Genomic DNA, 22762 nt, shown 5'->3' on the forward strand with positions numbered 1-22762 from the left:
GTTTGTGTTATTCTACATTTTGACACCAAGATTTTCTGATTTTACTGCAAATGTATATCGGTTATCGGTCTCCTTGATTTCTAATAATCGGTATCGGCCTTGAAAAAGCCATATCGGTCGATCCCTAATCGAAAGGCTCATTCCACAACAAGCCAATACAGGGATTTCCCCCTTGTATTATGTCGGATTTTGCTTTGCATGATACTTATATGTATTGTTCAGCAGGATGATCTTTACATATTAACACCACTTTTGAAGCATAAATTCAGTCACCACACTTAACATTAGAGATTTTCTCTAGGGGGTGCTGGGGGGTAGCTTGACGTTTCATAGAGGGTGCTCAAACATTAAGGGTTTCCCATTAATGCACCAGCGCTACAGTTGAATTTTCTACTGCAACACTCCCTACACACACACACAGTGTACCCGCGACTGTAACAATGAAGGCTCGATAATCAGCTCACGGCATATAGGTGTAAGCAGGGGTAAAGTGCTATTTTTACAAGTGGGGAGTGGACCTCACGTCCTCTAGGAGGGTCCTCACCTCCTCTCGTGGGGTCCGGGGGCATGTTTCCCCGGGAAGTTAAAAGCATCAATCTGGTGCACTTTGAGAGCAACATTAAGAGATCTATGGATACATCTCGCATCACCCATATGAAACAGAACTGTAAACAGATTTTCTATTTCTTCATAGATATTTTACAAATCACTCCCCTTTTAAAACAAACCGTTGAGACCCACTGAGATAACTAGACTAAAGTTAACCATCTAAACACTGAGAGAGTCCTTTACTTCACCTGAGCTGAGGTTACCTGAGACTCTCCGTCTGACAGGAGAGAGTTCTCCCTCCACCTTGTTGTTGAAAAAGCTCCTTATATCCGTTAGCTTGGCTAGCTAGCACCAGATGCTAACCACAACGATCTCCGGTAGATACCTTTTATATATACAGTTTATGGTAGCTTATCTCGCTCGCTCGCGCACTTTATGTCTTAGAAGCAGAGCAGAGCTTGAATGAAACACAGAGACCCAGAAGTAAGCTACTTGTACTCACGAGGCCTATTATGTGCAGAATCCCTCTCACTTTCAGGTGGTTTTGATTGAGTGACCACACGTGGACGTTTAAGGACTAAAAAACGATAATTTTTTTCACTTTGCTGTTAGCAAATCATTTGGCGCTCTAGCTAACATGAAGTCACTCAAGTGTCACAAAGTAATTTACCCTATGGGTAGGTCAAACATCGAATGGGTGCTGGCCATTGGCCTAATCATATCACCTGTGTTGGCTTTATGTTTTTGGTCAAACATTTGTTTGTTTCACATTTGCATTGATGTAATCAATAATTTTTCTAATTTAATAAAAATAGTAATAATAATTTCCGAAAAAAAAACAAAAAACATATTTATTGGGGGTGCTTAGGGGGTGCTTTGGCAATCCTGGGGGGTGCTTCAGCACCACCTAGCTCCCCCCTGGCGCCGCCCCTGTTAACATATGTTAGCTAATGTTCGGCGTAATGTTTCAAAATCTCATTTAGACACTTATTAGCAACTGCCATTTTTACGACACGTACCATTTTCAGAAATGATTGACTGGGGTATTCACTGACATACTTTATGTCTTAGAAAAACAAGTAAAATCTCCTAAGCTTGGAATCTTACCAAAAAACTCATTACATTTTTGACTTTGAGACAAGGGAACCAGAGATGATGAAATGCTAACTCATTTCCAGTATTTTTAGGACTCACTTTATTGCTGCTGCGGTAAAGTTTGCATCCTTTCATTAAAAATGTTTATGAAATGTTCAAATGTGGCCATTTCCTTCAGCTGTGGAACTGCGGGAAGAAAAGTGAAGGGGGGAACCAGCCAAAATCTCTTTTTGGTTTGTGTTACTAAAGCAGGCCAGGGTGTTGAGTCTTCGACTGTTTTGTCTATCTTATACCAACCAGCCTGTCAGCAGCAGTCCTGACTGTGGTCTGTCTATTTTAGCGAACATGATGTGCAGCAACACATCCTGTCATTGCATCTCTCTGTGTGACTGCTGAGCTCTGACAATCACAGTTCAGGACCGAGAGGCCAAAAAAAAGAAAACCGGCTTGTCTACGAATACAATGTTTTCATTCTGATCAAAAGAATAACTGTGCTACATTGATTAGACTGAACATAGCATTTGTATGGACAAAATACTTAAGTGAATCCCACTATTCTATTGTGTTACCATCTGATGGAGGGGATGTAATTGTATGCAATGAAATACTTGAGATACGTGGAACAACAACTGAAATATGTGGACTTGAGATTTGTGTCTTCACAAAGCCATTCATCACAGCCCTGACTTATTATGGAACATCCATATCCACTTTCTGTTTACATCCCCCCCACCAGGGGGTTCTTGATGCATGTCAGTCGGCAAAGACATCTTTCAGCTTTCAAGAAAAGCAGCATCTTTACACCATTCACATCCCTCCCTGCCTTATTTCTTAACGCTCTTAATGTTTTTCTTTTTTGTAAAGCCTAATCATACCTTGCCTTACCAAACACCGACAATTCCCTCTGTTTTTATCACACATCCGGTCTTGGCTACGGCCGTTATTAGACTTGTGTAGGGCTTGCAACGTATCGCTGTTATATCGATATTGTGATGTAACACTAATTATTTTTCTTAGAATTTTGATTATTTAATATCGCACACATCAGAGGCTGCATTAAAGTAAAATATTGTTATTTTATGAATTGACCATACTATTCTAGTTGTTCTCTGATTCCCCTAACTCGCTTAGTCATAACATCCACATAACTCATTTTATAAATCCTTTGTAAGAGCACCAATAGATCTCGGCAATATTAATATCAATATTTGATCGAAGTGTTGTGGTATTTGATTGGAAGGTGAGGCTGCTGATGGGAGAGGGACTTACAACCTTAGGAAAGATAATAAGTAAAGTAGATTTAATCAAATCTCGACGAGATTTAAAACGGCACTTATATGTTTAAAATATCACTGTAAATGAATCGTAAGCTGAACATCAAGGTACTAAACAGAGCTGTACTGCAGTGACAGGCATTGAGTTGTAGAAATGGCCGGTAAGATAGAGTACTTGGCATTTAAAACTTTTGAAAACTCCTTCAAGATTTAGGAGTTAGGTTGAGTCTCCTGGATCATGCCATTAAAGCAAATTTGAACCAGCTTATTCACATTTAACTTCATGGCTTTATTATCCTCCCTGGCCATAATGGGGAGAATGCTGAACCAATAGCCAAGTAATAAGGGAAGAGCTGCCCAATAACCTGTTTTTAAGAAGTGTGTGTGCAGGTGTTTGGTGTGTTGGTGGTAATTGCTCTCTTTTGGCTACTAGTTTGTAAATCCTCTGAGTACTAATGATATGCTTGCCTGATTTTTATAATGAATGATATTTGATAATCCTACTGTATAGCTGACCAATACATGAGCATTTTCACTGGAGCCATATATTTGTTAGAGGCGTGTAAAAATAGAATTTAAATCAAACATTGTTGCTAAATTTGACAAATGTGACTTGAGAGGACTCTGGTTAAAAATACACAACCCTTCATCAACAACGCTCACAAAGTCTTTCTCCGTGTCCAATTATTCCGTATTGTGTCTAGTAGAAACTGTACTCTGATCACAGCAGTTGGACTGGGCAGTTGAGGCTACAGTGTAAGCAACTGTAGAAGTAAACCATAAAATGGCGGTTTTGGTGTGTAGGAGAGAAACTATAGGTTACTTACGTAACCCCAGTTCTCAGAGTAACATGAAGTGAGATGTCTCACTATGGGATGCGCCTCAACGCGTATGCAAACAGAAGCATCAATCTCATTACGCCAATCCTGATTGGCTGGTGATCTTGACGTCAACGTCAGGGAATCCACCCACCCTTTAAGTAGCTTGCGCTACGACGCAGCGTCATTCAAAAATAAGCACCTCTTCTCGCTTCGCCTTAGCAAGAAGGGCCGTCTGGTGAGACATCTCACTTCATGTTACTCTGAGAACTGGGGTTACGTAAGTAACCTATAGTTCTCATTCATAACACTCCGTTCGATGTCTCACTATGGGATATTGAAACTCCCGTATTGCTAGACATGCTTATCTCGAAAACAACCAGAACTTAACAGGTAGAACCCTGTCTCAACACGGGGCCCAGCACTGCGCGGGCCACACTTGGAGCAGAGACATCTAGCCTGTAAAAGCAGACAAAAGTGAGCGGTGAGGACCAGCTCGCTGCTGCACAAATGTCTTGGATGGAAACACCCTTGAACAAAGCCCAGGATGTAGCCAGTCCACGAGTAGAATGAGCACGCAGGCCCGTTGGTGCCTGCAAACCCTGACTCGTATAAGCCAGAGCAATCGCTTCCACAATCCAGTGGGAGAGCCGTTGCCTGGTAACGGGCTTGCCCTTCTGAGGGTTAGCCCAGGATACACAGAGTTGGTCATTACAACGAAACTCTTTTGACCTGTCCATATAGATGTGTAAAGCACACACTGGACACAGCAAATTCGGCCGCTGTTCCTCAGAGGAACACAGCGGCGGAGGAAATGCCACAATGTCAATGGGGGTACATGAGCCAACCACCTTAGGTATAAAGGCAGGGTTGGGCTTCAGCAACACTCTCGTTTGCCCCGGGGCAAACTGAGTGCATGAAGGATGTACAGAGAGTGCATGAATGTCACTGACTCGCTTGGCAGATGCCAGAGCCAGTAACAGTACTGTCTTCAGTGACAGGTGTTTCATGTCAGCTTCTTCCAGGGGTTCAAATGGAGGTAGAGTGAGCTCATCTAAAACCACTGCCAAGTCCCATAAGGGCACCAGTGACCTGGAAACAGGGAGGAGCCTGCGAGCCCCTTTCATAAAACGGCAGACCAAAGGATGTTGGCTAGCCGTCTTTCCCTCAAAGCCCACATGGCATGCAGCAATATCAGCCAGGTACACTTTGATCGTAGAGAAAGCTCTGTGTTTATCAATTAAGTCCTGTAGAAATGATAGAATCACCCCGACAGGACATTGAAAAGAGATGTGTCCTTTTTGAAGGCACCACTCCTCAAACACCCTCCACTTACAGTCATAGAGAGACCTGGTGGAGGAAGCTCTCGCACTCTGAATAGTGTTTATCACCTTCTGAGGGAGCCCCACTGTATTCAGATTGTACCACTCACGGGCCAGGCCCATAGTGCCAAGCGCTCTGGGTGTGGGTGAAAGATTGCCGCCTCCCGCCTGAGACAGTATGTCCCTGCGTAGTGGGAGCTGCCATGGCTGCCCGCACAGCAGCTGATATATCTCCGCCAGCCAGTACATTCCAGGCCAGTGCGGAGCTATCAGGATAAGTGTGTGGCGTTGTTCTCTCACTCTGGCCAGAGTTGGGGGTATCAGAGCCAGGGGTGGGAACGCGTACAGAAGGACCGGAGGCCAAACGTGCGCGAGCGCGTCCACGCCTAATGGTGCGTTTAAATCGTGCATTGAAAAGAACAGCTGACATTGAGCATTTTCTTTTGATGCGAACAGATCTACCGCGGCTCAGCCGTAACGCACCCACAGCTGACTCACAATCCTTGGATGTAGAGTCCAGTCTGCATATAGTGGTGCACCTCTGGACAGCAGATCTGCCCCGAGGTTCATCACTCCTGGTACAGGACTCTGGTACTCTCAGAGAGAGGAGACGTCCGCAGCTCCATAAGATCAGTTTGCGTGCCAGCATGTGTAACTGGAGAGAACGCAAACCCCCTTGGCGGTTTATATACGATATTGTGGTCGTGTTGTCTGTCCTCACGAGGACATGATGTCCTCTGAGAAAAGGCAGAAAGCGTTTTAGGGTGAGGAACACCGCTAAAAGCTCCAGATAATTTATGTGTGACCATTGGAGGTCTCTGCTCCAGAGACCCCTGACAGGTCGGCCTTCGTATATACTAGTGCTGTAGCGACGCGTCGACTTCAAAATATCGTCGACGACATATTTCCGCGTCGACGCGTCGCTACACACACGTGGGTCACCCAAAGCAACAAGCAGTTCGCAATCGCACTTCAAACACAATGGAGACTGAAACGGCTACCACCTCCTCCTCACAGGATTGCGCACGAAGCCCCCAAACGAAAACATCTCGCCCTAGGTCTTCAAAAGCATGGGAATATTTTAAAGTTAGTCCAAAACGCAAAGATATTTATATATTTATATCTCACTGAGACTGCTGCATAGCCTAGCAGAAGCAGCAGCTAGCTGTGGTGGCTACCATTAGCAGCTAGCATTTGCTCTCCGATTTTTTACATAAAATGGAATTATGGATTATAAATTCAATCATTTTTTTATACATAGACGTTAAAAACCTATGGATTAACCGATTCAGCCGCGTTTTTTCTCATTTTAATGCCATTGAACACGTCTTTTGATCAGATTGACAGCTACGGTGGTGAGACGATCTCCCTAGAAGCTCTGTGAAGGTACGTGTTGTGATGACTGTATTTGCTTCCCCTGTCGCGAGTCCGGATCACTCAGTGATGATACTATATACCTACATAATCTGTGGAGTCTCAGCTTTAATCGGATATATTGTATGTGCAGCTACGATAAGTAATAAGGGTACTTTTATCTTGAGTTCTGTGCCAATGTCCGTTAGCATTTTTCGCTCAGGGGTCATTTAGATGCTTCTTATGAGACGTGTGTTTTGTTTTGGTAAACATGGTTTGTATCGTCAATTAGCTGAGATTATTTCCGTTAATCTGGTATAACACATTAATAGGTTCTTAAATATTAAGATCCCCTGAGACACAGTATCGTGAACATTTTTTTTTTACATTACGTTTTTTATGAATTGAACAACAGAACAATAATCGTTAGATTAGTCGACTAATCGATCAAATAATCGCCCGATTAATCGTTTTCAAAATAATCGTTTCCCCCCAGCACTAGTATATACCCCCCCAGCCCGTCAGACATGCGTCTGTGGTGACCACCTTCCACGATAGGACAGCACCCATAGGCACGCCCCGTACTAGAAAAGTCGGGTGTAGCCAGTAGTGCTGGGGGGAAACGATTATTTTGAAAACGATGAATCGGGCGATTATTTGATCGATTAGTCGACTAATCTAACGATTATTTTTCTGTTGTTCAATTCATAAAAAACGTAATGTAAAAACAATTTTTTTCACGATACTGTGTCTCAGGGGATCTTAATATTTAAGAACCTATTAATGTGTTATACCAGATTAACGGAAATAATCTCAGCTAACTGACGATACAAACCATGTTTACCAAAACAAAACACAAGTCTCATAAGAAGCATCTAAATGACCCCTGAGCAAAAAATGCTAACGGACATTGGCACAGAACTCAAGATAAAAGTACCCTTATTACTTATCGTAGCTGCACATACAATATATCCGATTAAAGCTGAGACTCCACAGATTATGTAGGTATATAGTATCATCACTGAGTGATCCGGACTCGCGACAGGGGAAGCAAATACAGTCATCACAACACGTACCTTCACAGAGCTTCTCGGGAGATCGTCTCACCACCGTAATCTGATCAAAAGACGTGTTCAATGGCTAAATTTCAAAAAAATGATTGAATTTATAATCCATAATTCCATTTTATGTAAAAATCGGAGAGCAAATGCTAGCTGCTAATGGTAGCCACCACAGCTAGCTGCTGCTTCTGCTAGGCTATGCAGCAGTCTCAGTGAGATATAAATATATAAATATCTTTGCGTTTTGGACTAACTTTAAAATATTCCCATGCTTTTGAAGACCTAGGGCGAGATGTTTTCGTTTGGGGGCTTCGTGCGCAATCCTGTGAGCAGGAGGTGGTAGCCGTTTCAGTCTCCATTGTGTTTGAAGTGCGATTGCGAACTGCTTGTTGCTTTGGGTGACCCACGTGTGTGTAGCGACGCGTCGACGCGGAAATATGTCGTCGACGATATTTTGAAGTCGACGTCGTCGACGCGTCGCTACAGCACTAGTAGCCAGTGGCGCAGAGCCATTACGCATTTCATAGTGACCATCACTCTCCGCGCACCATGACGCGCGGGGTCCAGTCTGAGGGCAGCTACCCAGCACTGAAACTCCCTCATATGTAAGCGTCCCAGTCGTACCACCAGAATGGCTGACGCCATGAGCCCCAGCAACCGCAGACATGACCTGAAGAGAACATATTTGCGTGGCTGGAAATTAGCGAGGCAAGCCCTGAAGGCTTTCACTCTCTCTGCTGACAGGCGGGCTGTAAAGGGCACCGAATTCAGGCGTAGGCCCAGGAAGAGTACAGTCTGGGCTGGAGACAACATGTTTATTACAAAACCCAGGTTGAGCAGGTGTTTTACGAGGACATTCGTCTGCCTCTTGCTCCGACTGTGCGAGAAGGAGCCAATCGTCCAGATAAGTTGCCAGGCGAATACCCTGTTGTCTTAACGGAGCTATCGCGGCTTCCGTACACTGTACAAACACTCGCGGGCTAAGAGACAGACCGAAGGGAAGTACTCTGTACTCGTAACAGACACCCTGAAAGGCGAACCTCAGATATTTCCTGTAATATACTGGGATGTGGAAATACGCATCTTTCAGGTCGACTGATCGTGTTGGCGCACGAGACGCAACAGAGATGTGTGAGTGAGCATTCTGAATTTGTATCTTTTGAGATATTTGTTCAGAGCTCTCAAATCTAGTATAGGCCGAATTCCGTTCCCTCCCCGTTTGGGAACGAGGAAATACTTGGAATAAAAGCCGCTCTGACTCTGTTCGGCGGGTATTATCGATATAGCCTTCTTTTCTAGTAGCGAGAAAATCTCTTGCTCTAGAACAGTGATTCTCAAATGGGGGTACGCGGACCCCTGGGGGTACGTTGGGGTACTGCAGGGGGTACGTGAGATTTAAAAAAAAAAAAAAAAAAAAGTTTCATTAAAAAAATAATCTAAGTAAAATAGAAAACACCATTTTATATAAAACATTCCTAAAACCACCAAGGGGGTCCTCATATAAACATGTCAAATGTTTGTATTGTATTTTATAGTTTTTCACAATAACATATTACTTAAATTGAAAAACTCCTTGGAAAAATCTGTTTTATAAAAGTGTTATGTTATATTTTTCATGCATAAAATGAAAATATCCTTAGTTTGTTGTAATGCATACCACGAAGGAGTTAATACATCACAGACTGAGGGAACATCACTATATTGTAATTATTTATATAGGCTTTTTCGATCAAAAATGTTCGGGATCGGTCAGGGGGTACTTGGGTGATTCTCACGAACTTGGTGTAACATGAGCCAAAACAGTTCGATGCAGATTTTGAAAATAATTGTTCTCATTAGTATCAACCAGGTTCTAAATGAACTAGCCCTAGTAAAATAAAAGTTCTGTATATGTTTTAAAACACATTTTTAGAGAGTTTTAACGAGTCATTGACCAAATAAATTCATTACCGTAACACATTTTCAATTGATGATAACTAAATATTTGAGTAAATGTTTGGCATTTTATTTTTTAACGTATGCTGCTGTCAATAGTCACAAGTAGTCACATAATAGGGGTGTAACGGTACACGTACCCGTACCGAAATTATTCGGTACGGGCCCTTCGGTTCGGTACACGTGTGTACCGAAGTGTACCGAACGAATATAACGTTAAACGTAAAAAAATTGAGAACGTGAACAACTTCTTGGAAGTAATCTCAGGTGCTGCGTCGCAGCATTCAGAGTAATTTGCTCACATTGGGTTCAACGCGTCATAGAGCGAGCAAGTCATTTCATTGGACGAGAGGCATACTATGAGAGCTGGTCAGAGGGATGCGTTCAAATTTAGTCAGTAATTTGAGGAACTGTCGAAAATTAATGGCGAACGCAGATAAAGTTGAGCTCGAAAATCCTCCAGCATCATTGAAGTCTCCGGTTTGGGAACATTTTGGTTTCGCAGTTACGTTCAAGGATGACGGACAAAGACAGGTGGACCGAACCAAAGCTGTTTGTCGGCATTGTTCAACTAACATTGGTTACGTGGCTGGCAATACATCAAACTTGCACTCTTGAAAAGGCATCACCCGAACGTGAATATCACCGGTACCAAAAGAAAAATGACTGAAGTGCAAACCCAACTCCCGCTAGCATTTAAGCCTCCACCAATCGCAAAAAGTTCAGACCGAGCCAAAGCTATTACAAACGCCAAATATCCTTATGTTGCCATGTTAGCAAAGCGCTACCTGGCTGTTTCTGCTACCTCTGTCCCTAGAGAGGGTGTTCTCCACAGCAGGAGACATTGTTAGTGCCAGCAGATCTGCCCTTTCGGCAAGCAATAGGCGCATTCACACCGCGGTACTTTTCCCACAAAGGTTCATGCGATCTTAGTTCATGAGAACCTTTTTACCCCCTCGAAAGTCCCTGCTAGAGAGCAGGGACTTTCGAGTGGCTCTTTTGTGAGAAAAGAGCTATATTTCTGATTGGCTGGGCAGATTACAAACCACGCCCCGTAAAACTCCCAAAAAGTTTTGTGAAGCCGCCATTTTATTATCCTTGCATTAGCATTATTAGCATTAGCATTAGCCCAGCGCAGAAACGCAGAGAGACTAATTTATGGCAACACAAAATAAAACATGGGAGTGGTGGAGATGAGGAGGTGTCGGCGTTCTGGCGATTTACTCGGAAGGCTTCTACTGAAGCCAGTCCCCAACTCCGGGGACTTCCGGCCGGGGACTTTGGGCGGCAGTATACACCGTGAACTGGTTTGCGGCCTGCCAGTAAACCCAAAGCAGAAGAAGAAGAAGTGACGTCAGCGCCTTAATTTGCCTAATCCTCCCCCAGGGACTTATTCCGGTGTGAACGCGATCTGTACTTAGTTCATGAGAACTAAAGAGTTCTCATGAACTAAGTTCTCATGAACCTTTGTGGGAAAAGTACTGCGGTGTGAATGCGCCTAAGGTGGACAAGTTCATCTTTCTTTAAAAAAAACATGAAAATACAATGACAAGCAAGTCATAATGTCAAACTGGCTGCTTAGGTGCTAGTACAGTACAGTTCAAATACAGATGATTTCATTTAATCGAAATGCTGCACCTTAATGTTTATTTTATTATATTTTGTATTTATTTGAGTGAATACATTATCCACAGTTTAATAATAATAAAAAAAATATATATATATATGTTTTGTTTTGTGAAAAAAAATTCTGCTGTACCGAAAACGTACCGAACCGAACCGTGACCAAAAAACCGAGGTACGTACCGAACCGAAATGTTTGTGAACCGTTACACCCCTATCACATAATGTAATAATTCAGGTAAATATATAATAATATAATAATTTTAGTTATTAACTTCATTACCGTAACACAATTTTATGTTCCACACATTGACTTTTACTGTGGTGTAAATTGTACAATTGATTGAAAAAAGACAATTTTAAAATATGAACAGACATACCAAACATTTCCTGTACAAAATGAAAATTTGAAGGTTTTCCATATTCCTATCAAAATATTAACTTATTAAGGAAGTGTTATGGTAATGAACAGAGCATGTCGGTAATGAAAAGCTTTTGTTATGGTAATGACCTTACATGGAGAAGAGATATACTATGGCTTTATAAATACTTTCACTTTACGTATATATTCACACACACACAATTTTGAATTGCACTGTTACTTTTATATACTGTCTCTTTACACACACAATAGACAATAGTAACGTAACGTTTGTTACATGATACATAATGTACCTGTATAAAATCACCGCTGCCGGCAGGGACACCGCTCCTTGCATGGTCCTTGGAAAATGCGGCAGTGTTTTTCCACTCTTTTCCCTGGCGACATCAACCAGCTCTGACTGGGGGATCCCAAGGCGCTCCCAGGCCAGCGAAGAGATATAATCCCTCCACCTGGTCCTAGGTCTACCCTTGGTCTCTTCCCAGCTGGACGTGCCTGGAACACCTCCCTAGGGAGGCGCCCAGGTGGCATCCTAACTAGGTTCCCGAACCACCTCAACTGGCTCCTTTCGACGCGAAGGAGGAGCGGCTCAACTCAGAGTCCCTCCCTGATGACCGAACTTCTCACCTTATCCCTTACGGCCCGTCTACACTACAGGCATCAAAAAATCTTGAAGCTGGGCGTGTCTGAAGCTTGGCGATTTTTTGCGAGCAACGCGACCAACAACCAATCACATGAATCTCCCGCCCCCGACATACAAAGCAATAGCAATGTTAAAACGAAGTAAACTGGATATAAAATCCCCAAACAGGCGAAAACCTACCAGTTTCACCCACTGTCTCTGCCACCTCCCTCCATGCCTGGTTCCTCCGGTTTGTATCCCGGTAAATAGTTCTGGTCGGAAAGAACCGGGTGATTTGCTACCGTAATTTCTCGTTTGGAATATGAGGAAATGAACTGCGGTCTGGCTCTCCCAGCTTGCACGCGGTTTGATTGGCTAGCGCTTGTACTGGCGGGAATTGCAAAAACGGGATTTGATTGGCTGACGCCAGCTTCGAGCAAGCATCGAGCCTCAAAAGTTGAACATTGTTCAACTTTTGACGCCGATAGACGCTCGCGATGCTTGCAACGCCTTGCCATGCTACTAGTGTTGTCACGATACCAACATTTTGGTTTCGATACCGATACCAAGTCAAGAATTGCGATTCCGATTCTTTTTCGATACTTTTCTTAAAAAAAGGGAAACAGTCTTAAATGTAATTATTGTGCTTTATTTCACACCAGAACCAGAACCATAACACAAACTTGAGAACAATAAATAAAATAAATGACAATAATTCGTATTAAATAAAATTAAGCATCATGTCAAACAACTTTTTTGTTTTATAAAATATAATTTTTTTATTTTATTAACATGTAAATAGTACAGTAATATAAATAATTATTGACAAAATGTATATTGCAGATGTTAGCCACATTGGTAAGTTAGCTAAAAATATAGCCATATTAGACAGTTATCATTGCCAAATAATTGCCTCGTCAAACTACGAAAACATTCGTTTGTCACAAAAATAAATTACACTTGTTTGACTTAGATTTGAGGGCATGGGCTTGAGCATGATGTAATTATGTTATCTATCACATTCTCTAACCTGTCTGTCTTTAAATTCTTTAAACAGCTCTGGACGCCGGTCGGCGGGTGCTTAGCCAAGTCTGATGTGTTGGCTCCCTTGGTTTGCAGGGATCTAAAATATTTCTCACAGACAGGCCTCGTGGTGTCCGTAGGCTTGCCCTTACTGTCAGAGATATAGCTCAAATACTTCCAAATTTCGCTTCTGGCGTCTTTTTTGTCAACAAGCCGAGGCGCAACGGCAGTTAAACTCCCACTTGCAGCCATGCTTCTCTTTTTTTCACATGCTCTGGCAGCTAGCGCGTGGCCGAATGCACGAGAGAGGGGAGGGACTTAGAACGTGCTTGAGAGGGGAGGGACAGCAGGCACGGCTGCAGTGCAGGGAGTGAAGCAGAGCGCTGAACACACACGGCTCTTATTAAAACAGCGCTTTCTCACCGGAGTACTTTTCCCCGTCATTCTTAAAGTACCGATACTAATGAAACGGAGGAATCGTACCGTTTTTAACGGCAGGGTATCGCGGTGCCTTTCAAGTATCGGTACACCGTGCAACACTACATGCTACCCACAATGCAGTTCGGCGAAGTTTGAAAATATCCTACGTCACCCCATTCAAATGAATGGGCGAAGCGTTGAAAGCATTTTTTGACGCCTGTAGTGTAGACGGGCCGTAAGGGAGACACCAGCCACCCTGCGGAGAAAACCCATCTCGGCCGCTTGTATCCGCGATCTCGTTCTTTCGGTCATGACCCATCCTTCATGACCATAGGTGAGGGTAGGAACGAAAATGGCCCGGTAGACAAGAGAGCTTTGCCTTCTGGCTCAGCTCCCTTTTCGTCACAACGGTGCGGTAAAGCGACTGCAGTACCGCTCCCGCTGCTACGATTCTCCAGCCCATCTCACGCTCCATTGTTCCCTCACTCGAGAACAAGACCATTACCATAACACAAGTTTTTGTGTTTTCTATGTTTACATTGAAATTAGCCTATGAACTGGATAACATGTATGTCGGGGTTGTAACCAACTGGACTCTTTGCTACAGAGGATTTTTTCCGAAACTTTCCCCCATGAAAATATCCAACGAAATTGATGTGTGATATATTTTGAATTGCATTTCGGTGATGGTGGAGATATTTCCCCAATTAATTGATTTGTGTATGGTTTGACTGAACAATTGTTGTTGGATATTTTAGATTCCTATTTGTCAGACCTGATTCTGACTTGCACCCCACTTAATTAAAAAAAGGTCACTACCGCTACAAAGTTTACGGTATTCCCTATAGTTTGCTCAATGTTATCTGACTCTCCAAATATGAATGAAAGGCAGAATTGTGTTTTTGGTTGCTTATATTTGATTAAATTGCCATTTGAAAAATAAAGGTAATTGTGACAATGAAAATCATGATATAACAGTGCATTTTTATGTTACTTTTATGTTTAAAAAATGTCAGCAGGGTATTATTGGCCCGCGGGCATATTCACATAATCCAATCTCCCTCTTTGAAGAAGTTTGGACATTCCTGCCCTATGGGGTAATTAAATGGAGCCAGCCAGTATATACTTACTTTAGTCCTCAGATGAACACATTGCTCTTTAGAGGGAGCCAGCTTAGATATATATTTTTTTGAGGATCAATGTAAAGTCAAAACACACGTGTGTTGATGTAGGCATGCTCAAAGGATACAAGTACAAACAGGCAAACAGACGCTCATATCCGTCCATCATTTTTTCTTTTTACAAAAGTAATTAGTGCACAGTTAGTTCCTCTTCCATCTGACTGTCTTGATGTTTTGTTTGCTCTCAAATGACAAAACAAACTATTGTGTTGTGTTAGCAGTCCCTAACACAACTGCTTAAGCATGAACGTTTGGTGATATTATAAAAATATGATTCAGATTAGGGCTGAACGATATACCGTGTCATGGCGATAACCGCGGTATGCGCATGCACGGTATTCACACCGCAGGGACGTGCGGTTTTATTCATTTAAAAAAAAAATGCTAACGCACTTTAGCACAGAATTCAAAATAAAGATACCCTTATTACTTATCGAAACTGCACATACAATATATCCGATTAAAGCTGAGACTCCACAGATTATTTAAGTATAGTATCTAAGCGATCCGATCTCGCAACAGGGGAAGCAAACACAGACATCACAACACATACCTTTTACGGAGCTTTTACGGGAGATCGTCTCACCGTAGCTGTCAATCTGATCAAAAGACGTGTTCAATGGCATTAAAACGAGAAAGAAAAAACGTGGCTGAATCGGTTGATCCATAGGTTGATAATGTATCTGTGGCTTTGAAGCAATTGTTTATAATCCATAATTCAATTTTTATGTAAAAATCGGAGCACAAAAATTAGCTGCTAATGGTAGCTACCAGAGTGTATGCAGCTTCCGGTTTTGGCTACGCGTCACTCTCACTCCTTATTTGTTCATGTGCTGGTGTGTGTAGAACTTCCCCTGCATGCACAGCAAACCACCAATCACAATAATTCTTGATCAGATCACAGCAGGCCCCGCCCCGCTAGTTTGCAGACCATCAAAAAACACTGGTAACAAATGAGCGAGGCACAGGAGGACAATACCGGAGAGAATGAAGATTTACTTCCAAGAAGAAAAGCAACATCTGCCATCTGGAACTATTTTGGCCTATGGAAAAAACATATGGATTAACCGATTCAGCCTCGTTTTTTCTTTCTCGTTTTAATGCCATTGAACACGTCTTTTGATCAGATTGACAGCTACGGTGAGACATCTCCCCTAGAAGCTACGTAAAGGTACGTGTTGTGATGTCTGTGTTTGCTTCCCCTGTCCGAGTTCAGATCACTCAGTGATGATACTATATACCTAAATAATCTGTGGAACCTCAGCTTTAATCGGATATCTTGTAAGTGCAGCTACGATAAGTAATAATAAGGGTACTTTTATCTTGAGTTCTGTGCCAAAGTGCGTTAGCATTTTTCGCTCAGGGGTCATTTAGATGCTTCTTATGAGACTTGTGTTTTTGTTTTGGTAAAAATGGTTTGTATCGTCAGTTAGCTGAGATTATTTCTGTTAATCTGGTATAACACATTAATAGGTTCTTAATATTACGATCCCCTGAGACACTCGTGAAAAAAAAAGTAAAGTACCCCCGCCGCGACTTTGGGGTTTAACAGGTTAAAAAAAAACGCAATATATACCGCAGGGGGGGAAAAAATCGCGGTGTCAGTTTTTTCAATACCGTGCAGCCCTATTCAGATGCAAAGAAGTGCAAAGAGGTTCAACTTGTGCACAGCTGTACGAGTATCTGAGTCTCTGTGTAGTGTGTTGATGGACCTTTTATCCCAACAGAGACAGCTGACTTTACATTGGAGTCAAAAGTCGACATACTGAGGCTGAATATGGCTGTGCTGCCCCAAAGGCTTCAACAAATATGACTTTAATATCCCGTTTTCTTTGTATCAAACATGATGGTTTTCCTATTAAGTTTGGAAACATCATGCGGGGAAACTGTGGACTTCTGTCGCCTGTCAGTGCAACTGAAATGATGACGTTAAAAAAAAGCGGCTGTGATTCTCCAGAACACACAGATGGCCAGTCCGCCCCTGCTGCACTGTACTGTTTTTTGTTCACCGTCGGACTCCTTAAACCCAAAGTATTTCCAAACAGCGGAATTAGTTTGACCTTTCTTGTTCACGAGCTGCTCCTGTTCTGCCATCTTCGCTCGCGCTGAACTCACACAACTATTGTCACTCACAACCTGGCCGAGAGGGCTTTTAGGGAGGGGTGAAAGCGCACGCAGCAAAATAATCGTTTTATTTCGATTACGTTGTTTTCATAATCGTTGCAAGCCAAAATCGAGATTAAAATACGGTTAATTGCACAGCCCTACACCAAAACATTCCATGGCATGTTGGGATTTGAGACTTCCCCTGAGTGTGTGTGTGTGTGTGTGCGGCACAAACACCTGCATAATGAATAGACAAATACTGGTAGTTGAGCTTTTTCATTTGAACTAATCACTCAACCCTACTTTATCGCCAAGGGTGTTCAAATGTCTTTCAAAATAAAGTTTTCTTTATCGTTTGACTTCTAAGCTTTGTGTATTTATTAGGATGTGATGTTTTAACCTGCCTGTAGGGCTTTTCCTTAGTAACCCCTGACCTCGGTAAAATCTAAAAAGCTGTTTCATCGGCAAAGGGTAAAGTCTGCCTTAAGGAATTCTTCCCCACAGCTCACAGTTTAAAGTAGTGCAAGGGACCTTTACTTTTACAAATGTTGATAGACGTCACAATGAAGCATCTAAAAAAAACATTGAAGTAATTAATCCAAGCTTGAGAGATGATATTTGGAGGCCTGGTTGAATGGCATACATTTGCCATTCAATAAACCTGTGCTCACCAGGCTAATTTCATCAAATGTTCAACTCCAAGTAAGCGCTTCCACTTTTGTCAATTTCACCATTCTACAGCCAGAGTTATGGGATGCTTTCAAACAGTGGGAAACCTGCAAATGCTGGGTGGAATGTTACCGGAGAGAAACATTTGAAGACTTCAATTTCTAGCTTGGTTTTACTATTGCAAGTGCTCATTACTACAAATAGGTTTCTCTTTTGTCCTCAGGAGGAGTGACAGCTAGCTGTAAGCAGCCATAGCTAGCAGAGTCCTATGATGTCATTGGCTAACAGAGATACGTTTCTGTTTCGCCCTAGCTAGGGCATAGTCACACGTATGCGGATGGCTGTAATTGACACAAGTATTTATTTACCTGGCTGAAAGTTCACCAAAGATGATCTTCTTGCTAAACCGAGTCAGCCCTTCACTCACTTTGAATAGTAATGAACCAGAAGCAAATGTTGATTTAACACGTGTGAGCGTGCCCTTAAAATATTATCAGCAGTTTAATGTGACAACACACGCTAAACTGCAAATGAATGCAATATAGTTCTTAAGCTAAAGTATTTAAAAGTACATACTTTACGTCATTGTTTATATTGTCATTGTCATTGTTTATATTATGACGTCTGTCATAGATGAAAATAACCAAATACATTAACTCCAATTCTTGTATTTTGATAAATAAATTGTAAATAGCCCTTCTGATGACTAATTGCATTACATTAACTAATAATAAACCAAACAAATATGATTTGTCCTGATTAATCTTTTGAGATCTTACCAACTCCTTTTGATCAAATTAATGAGTTTTCTTCTTCTCTACAGAAACAATGAAGCTCTTGCTAAGACGCTACATTCTCAGTTGACTGGTTCGTCCTTTGTAATGACCGTTCTCAAATGTATTTACAAACCAGATAGTGACCTTGCCTTTTTTTCTGTTTTGATAGCAGATCTATGCAAAGTGCATGTGCAATATCTGTAGCGACTTGGTGAGCATTGGGGCTGAAATGCTGAATAAAGAACACATCACAAACATCTGGAAGTTCCCCGCCTATAATAAGGCTCGGAACAAACAAGAAAATGCTGCTAGAGAGGACTTGTTCGCCCTACTGTGATACGGTTGTGTGATTCTCAAAGAAAATTGTATGAATTGGATCTCGGTGGAAACGAATTGACACTTAAGGATGGAACTTTTGCCACAGAGATCTACTACCCACAAAGAGATGCTGGAAATTGTGTACAAAAGGTTTTGAAGAAAAGCACTGACTGCGACATAGAATGCTGGACCCCATTCTTCTTTCCCACAGACTGTTAGTGTAGGGAAACTGATACATTGTATAGATAGACCATCACAAGGAAAGGAAATGGTACTCTTACATTTCTGGCTCGGACTACATCAGCAGGCTGTTTCTTTACAGGATGATCCATTGCGATGTCAACCAAGACAGAGAGTTGCTTGTGCTCAGACTGATATGTGCAAACATGATCCAATGCATGAGACTTCCAGAGTTCTCGGACTTCAGCTGCAGAGCATAGATTACATCATGTAAGAGAGCACTGAAGGACATGTGCAATGCATTGCAACCACATTGTGTTTGCAAAAATAGTCCGAAAACCTTCAAGAAGACTTGAATCAGTCAAACTGTTCCCATCAACTGGAACTACATTGTTCACACAAGCAGATGATGCTTAGGCCGAAGCAGGAAGAAATCTACATGTCCAACCCTAGAACAATGCATATCAACTCAAATGTGATCAACACACTGGGCGTTGTCGAAGAAGTGACTCTTGAGCTGAGCAAGGAAGAGGCATAAAACCAAGCCACAACTGGAAACCAAGGATCTGATCCTAAACACACTCCTACTCGCTCCCTCCGCTCTGCTGCTGCCAACCTCCTGCCCCCCCCCCCCCCCCCCCCCCCCCCCCCCCCCCCCCCCAACCGGACCAACCTCAAGTCCTGGGGCGACAGAGCCTTCTCCGTTGCTGCACCCACCCTCTGGAACTCACTACCCCAATCCAGCAGAGATTCTTCCTCCCTCACAGCATTCAAAACATCACTCAAAACCCACCTGTTCAACACTGCATTCAACCACTGACCACCCCCCCCCTACCTATCTCTTTTTGTATTTTTCTTTGTATTTTTTATTCTTTATTTTGTTTTATTCTTTGTCAAAGCGTCTTTTAGTTTCTAGAAAAGCGCTATACAAGTCTCATGTATTATTATTATTATTATTATTATTTGCTTTAGCTAAACCCCTAGTCCAGTAGTTGGTGACTATTTATGAAAATAAGAGGAACAACGGGTTTAGTAGAAGAATTGCAGAAAAAACCCCAAAAAAAGAAGTTGCTGAGAGAACATTTAGCAAGGTGGGGAAAATGATGAAAAGGCAAACTTCAGAGAGTGCAGCAGAAAACATTTGACCTGTTTTACAATGGGCTGCACAAACTGGGACTCGAAACATTGTTTATGTACTTTCTTTTTTTTGATAGTTAACTTTCTCTCTCTGAAACAAGATGATCATATCTTCTGATAAATGATAGGTGTAAGTCAAATGGATTGAATTGTATCTACGTTTTCTTTATTTAAATGTCTAATGAGACATTTAGTTTACATTTCATTGAAAACATTTTGTAATGCAGCCTTGATCAACTTGAGCAAACATAAAATGCAGACAGAAACATATATTTTCATCTGTGAGTTCAACAATTTTTGAATTTGCAAAAAAAAAAACTGCATGATGTCAGCATTATATGTTGGCAATCAGCAGCCCTACTACAATGTTGTAGTGATATAGTATATGCCTTGTACTTATTCTTTACAGAGCATTTAGGGAGACTGAGAGGCAGAACAGATACAATTAAGAAGTGGTTGGAGAATATTTGAGAAATGATGAGCGAATATTGGATGTTCAGTCATGAGCACAAACCATTTCTCATTCGTATGGGCAACTACACTAATTCTTCACATTATAGCATTGATAGTAAGGCTTATTCAAAATCTCACGCATCAAGGCCAGTGACACAGCCCCCATCAGCTTTATAAAACTTCTGAGGAAACCTGCTAGCTTGAACCTCTCTGTAATGGAGGAGTTCATCTCATCAGTTAGAGGCTTAAAGTGGCCCTTTAACAGTCAATTACCATTGACTGCTCAAAGGAGTGTCTTTACTCACCAGATTTGCGCTGGGTGTTGTATCCCAGGGCATATAGGACTCCAGAGCAACGTGGTGTCACACAGAGATCAGTTCATCAGCCTTTGGACTTCCCTTCAGGTTGATAAGCAGCCCATGCTAAAGCCCAATGAAAAGAGAGGTAACAATGAAGTAGGAAGTAAGTTGGAGCACTACAAAAATGCTTTAAAACAGAATATAAGTATACCATATCAATACATACGTTTGTTTTTCTTGGCAAAGTCAGTGTTTCTGTACAGGATCAATACTTTCTGAAGCAAACCTAGACTCATTCATTGCTTTTCTTTCAAAATAGAGCGACCCGCCATCCGTCATGCTGCTCGTATTGTGTGCTAGCAATAACAATGAGAAGGTGTGTCTCACCGAAAAGGGATCCCGAAAGTCTCCCAGGTTTTTTCTTCCAGGTCATGTGACCTGTGGCTGGCAGCCTTCCAGCAGAATGGGGAGACTAAAGTCTGCACCTGAACACATCACAGGGTTAAGACATGGAAACGTGGTTAATGGGTTAACAAGACGGGGAGTTTTCAACAGGAGGTGTTGGCTGAATAATGGTGATCTAACAGAGAACTCATTATGCTGTGGAGTGGAGCGCCTGTGTGTTAGAGTGGTTACACTATATGCTATACCACTGCAGCATCCAGATGTATTCTAACCTTGGGACCTTTGTTCCAGGTTGTATGCCATATTTTTGCAGAAAACCTTCTGGTGTCAAAAAGCTAAAGAATAGAAGGAATTTCACATTTCATCATGACAAACACCAAAAGCACACAAATCGACTTCAGCCAAGGTATGGCTTCAGACAAGGAAATGTCCTGCATAATGTATATTGTGTGAGGACATTTTTCGAAGAGGACTGGTGTAAAATATAAAAGCTGAGAGACTTATTTACAAAGACTTGTTGCTGTAAAAAGGTGCTTCCAACAAAGCAAAAGTTGGGCAGGGTGTACACATAGAATGTAAATAGTATACTTTTTTGTACCTTTGTACTTAACCATTAGATTATTTTTTCTTCTGGACTTCTGTCTGTTGAAATATCACATTGAACATGAAACACGTCTTGGTAAATCGATTCTATCCACTGCTTCATTAATCAGAGGGCTTGCCTTTGCATCGAAATTATGTTTATTATGTGGAAATATGAATACAAGTTGGATGGATTGTGATCCAGGCAGAGTCCTGCATCGGGTCGGGTACCCGACGGGTGACCCGCAAAAAAGGTGATTCGCGGGTGGTATTTTATCAAACGCTTTTTTCCGGGTTCGGTTCTGGGTAAAACAAAGATGATGCGGGTCGGGTCGCGGGTGTTGCATAATAAATATATTAAAATAATAGTAATTTAGTTTAATGTTTAAATCCTCAGACCTCACCCCCGCGGGACCGCGTATAATCATAACCTCTGCAGCGCATCAATCTGCTGCTGAGCGCGCCACATTCGAAATGGCTGAGGTGAAGCTCTCTAGCGGAGAATACAGCATTTTCAATAACACTTCCTCAAGAGCGAAATCCAGCGTCTGGGAGGCTTTTGGTTCCTAGATGGAGAAAATAACCAACATCCCACGCTTTTTGAGACAAATATGCAACTGCGTGTGTTAATAATTGCACGTTTTCACTGCTCATAGGCTATGCGGGTTCGGGTCGGGTTGCGGATCTTGTGCCGACGGGTCGGGTCGGGTTGCGGAACTAATTGGCAATATGTGCGGGTAGCGGGGCGGGTTCGGTATTGCACGTCGCGGGTGCGGGGCGGGAGCGGGTCTTGAAAATCAGACCCGTGCAGGACTCTGGATCCAGGCTGTGTTTAAAAAAAGAGGTTTAATCTTTTGAATCAAATTCAACACCACCATCACTTACTCTGCTGCGCCCGCCTAGCAGAAGCGCCTTAGATCAAATAAACTGGGAGTGACTTCAGCGTATCTGTGGGAAAAAGACAGCACTGAATATGTGAAGGCACACCATTCACTCTGCTGTTAGCACTGAATTAGTTATTAGTAAAGGCATGAAGGTTAAAGGTCCCATGTCATGCTTTTCCGGTTCTGACCCATCCCCTTGTGTGTTATGAAGGCGGTTCTGCATGTAAACGGTCTGCAGAGTCACAAACCCTCAAAGTACACCCTGTAGCGAGTAAAACTAACACAGAAAAGACCT

General features: G+C 42.3%; 1 protein-coding gene across 5 annotated transcripts in view; it reads right to left on the reverse strand.

Moving 5' to 3' along the window:
• The window catches only part of LOC117549503 (poly(rC)-binding protein 3-like), a 123315-nt gene that overhangs the window by 41159 nt on the left and 59394 nt on the right, over positions 1-22762 (reverse strand). For 4 of the 5 annotated variants that reach the window (XM_034221490.1, XM_034221488.1, XM_034221489.1 and 1 more), the window contains exons 3-5: positions 22469-22531; positions 20984-21081; positions 20603-20719 (exon numbers count right to left, since the gene is read on the reverse strand). In XM_034221490.1, the coding sequence (XP_034077381.1) occupies positions 20603-20635 (33 nt within the window). In that variant the 5' untranslated portion in view covers positions 20636-20719; positions 20984-21081; positions 22469-22531. The remainder of the gene's footprint in view (positions 1-20602; positions 20720-20983; positions 21082-22468; positions 22532-22762) is intronic. The other variant, XM_034221487.1, reaches the window with a different exon arrangement.

Source organism: Gymnodraco acuticeps, unplaced genomic scaffold (genome assembly GCF_902827175.1).
Source record: "Gymnodraco acuticeps unplaced genomic scaffold, fGymAcu1.1, whole genome shotgun sequence".
NCBI classification, from domain to species: Eukaryota; Metazoa; Chordata; class Actinopteri; order Perciformes; family Bathydraconidae; genus Gymnodraco; species Gymnodraco acuticeps.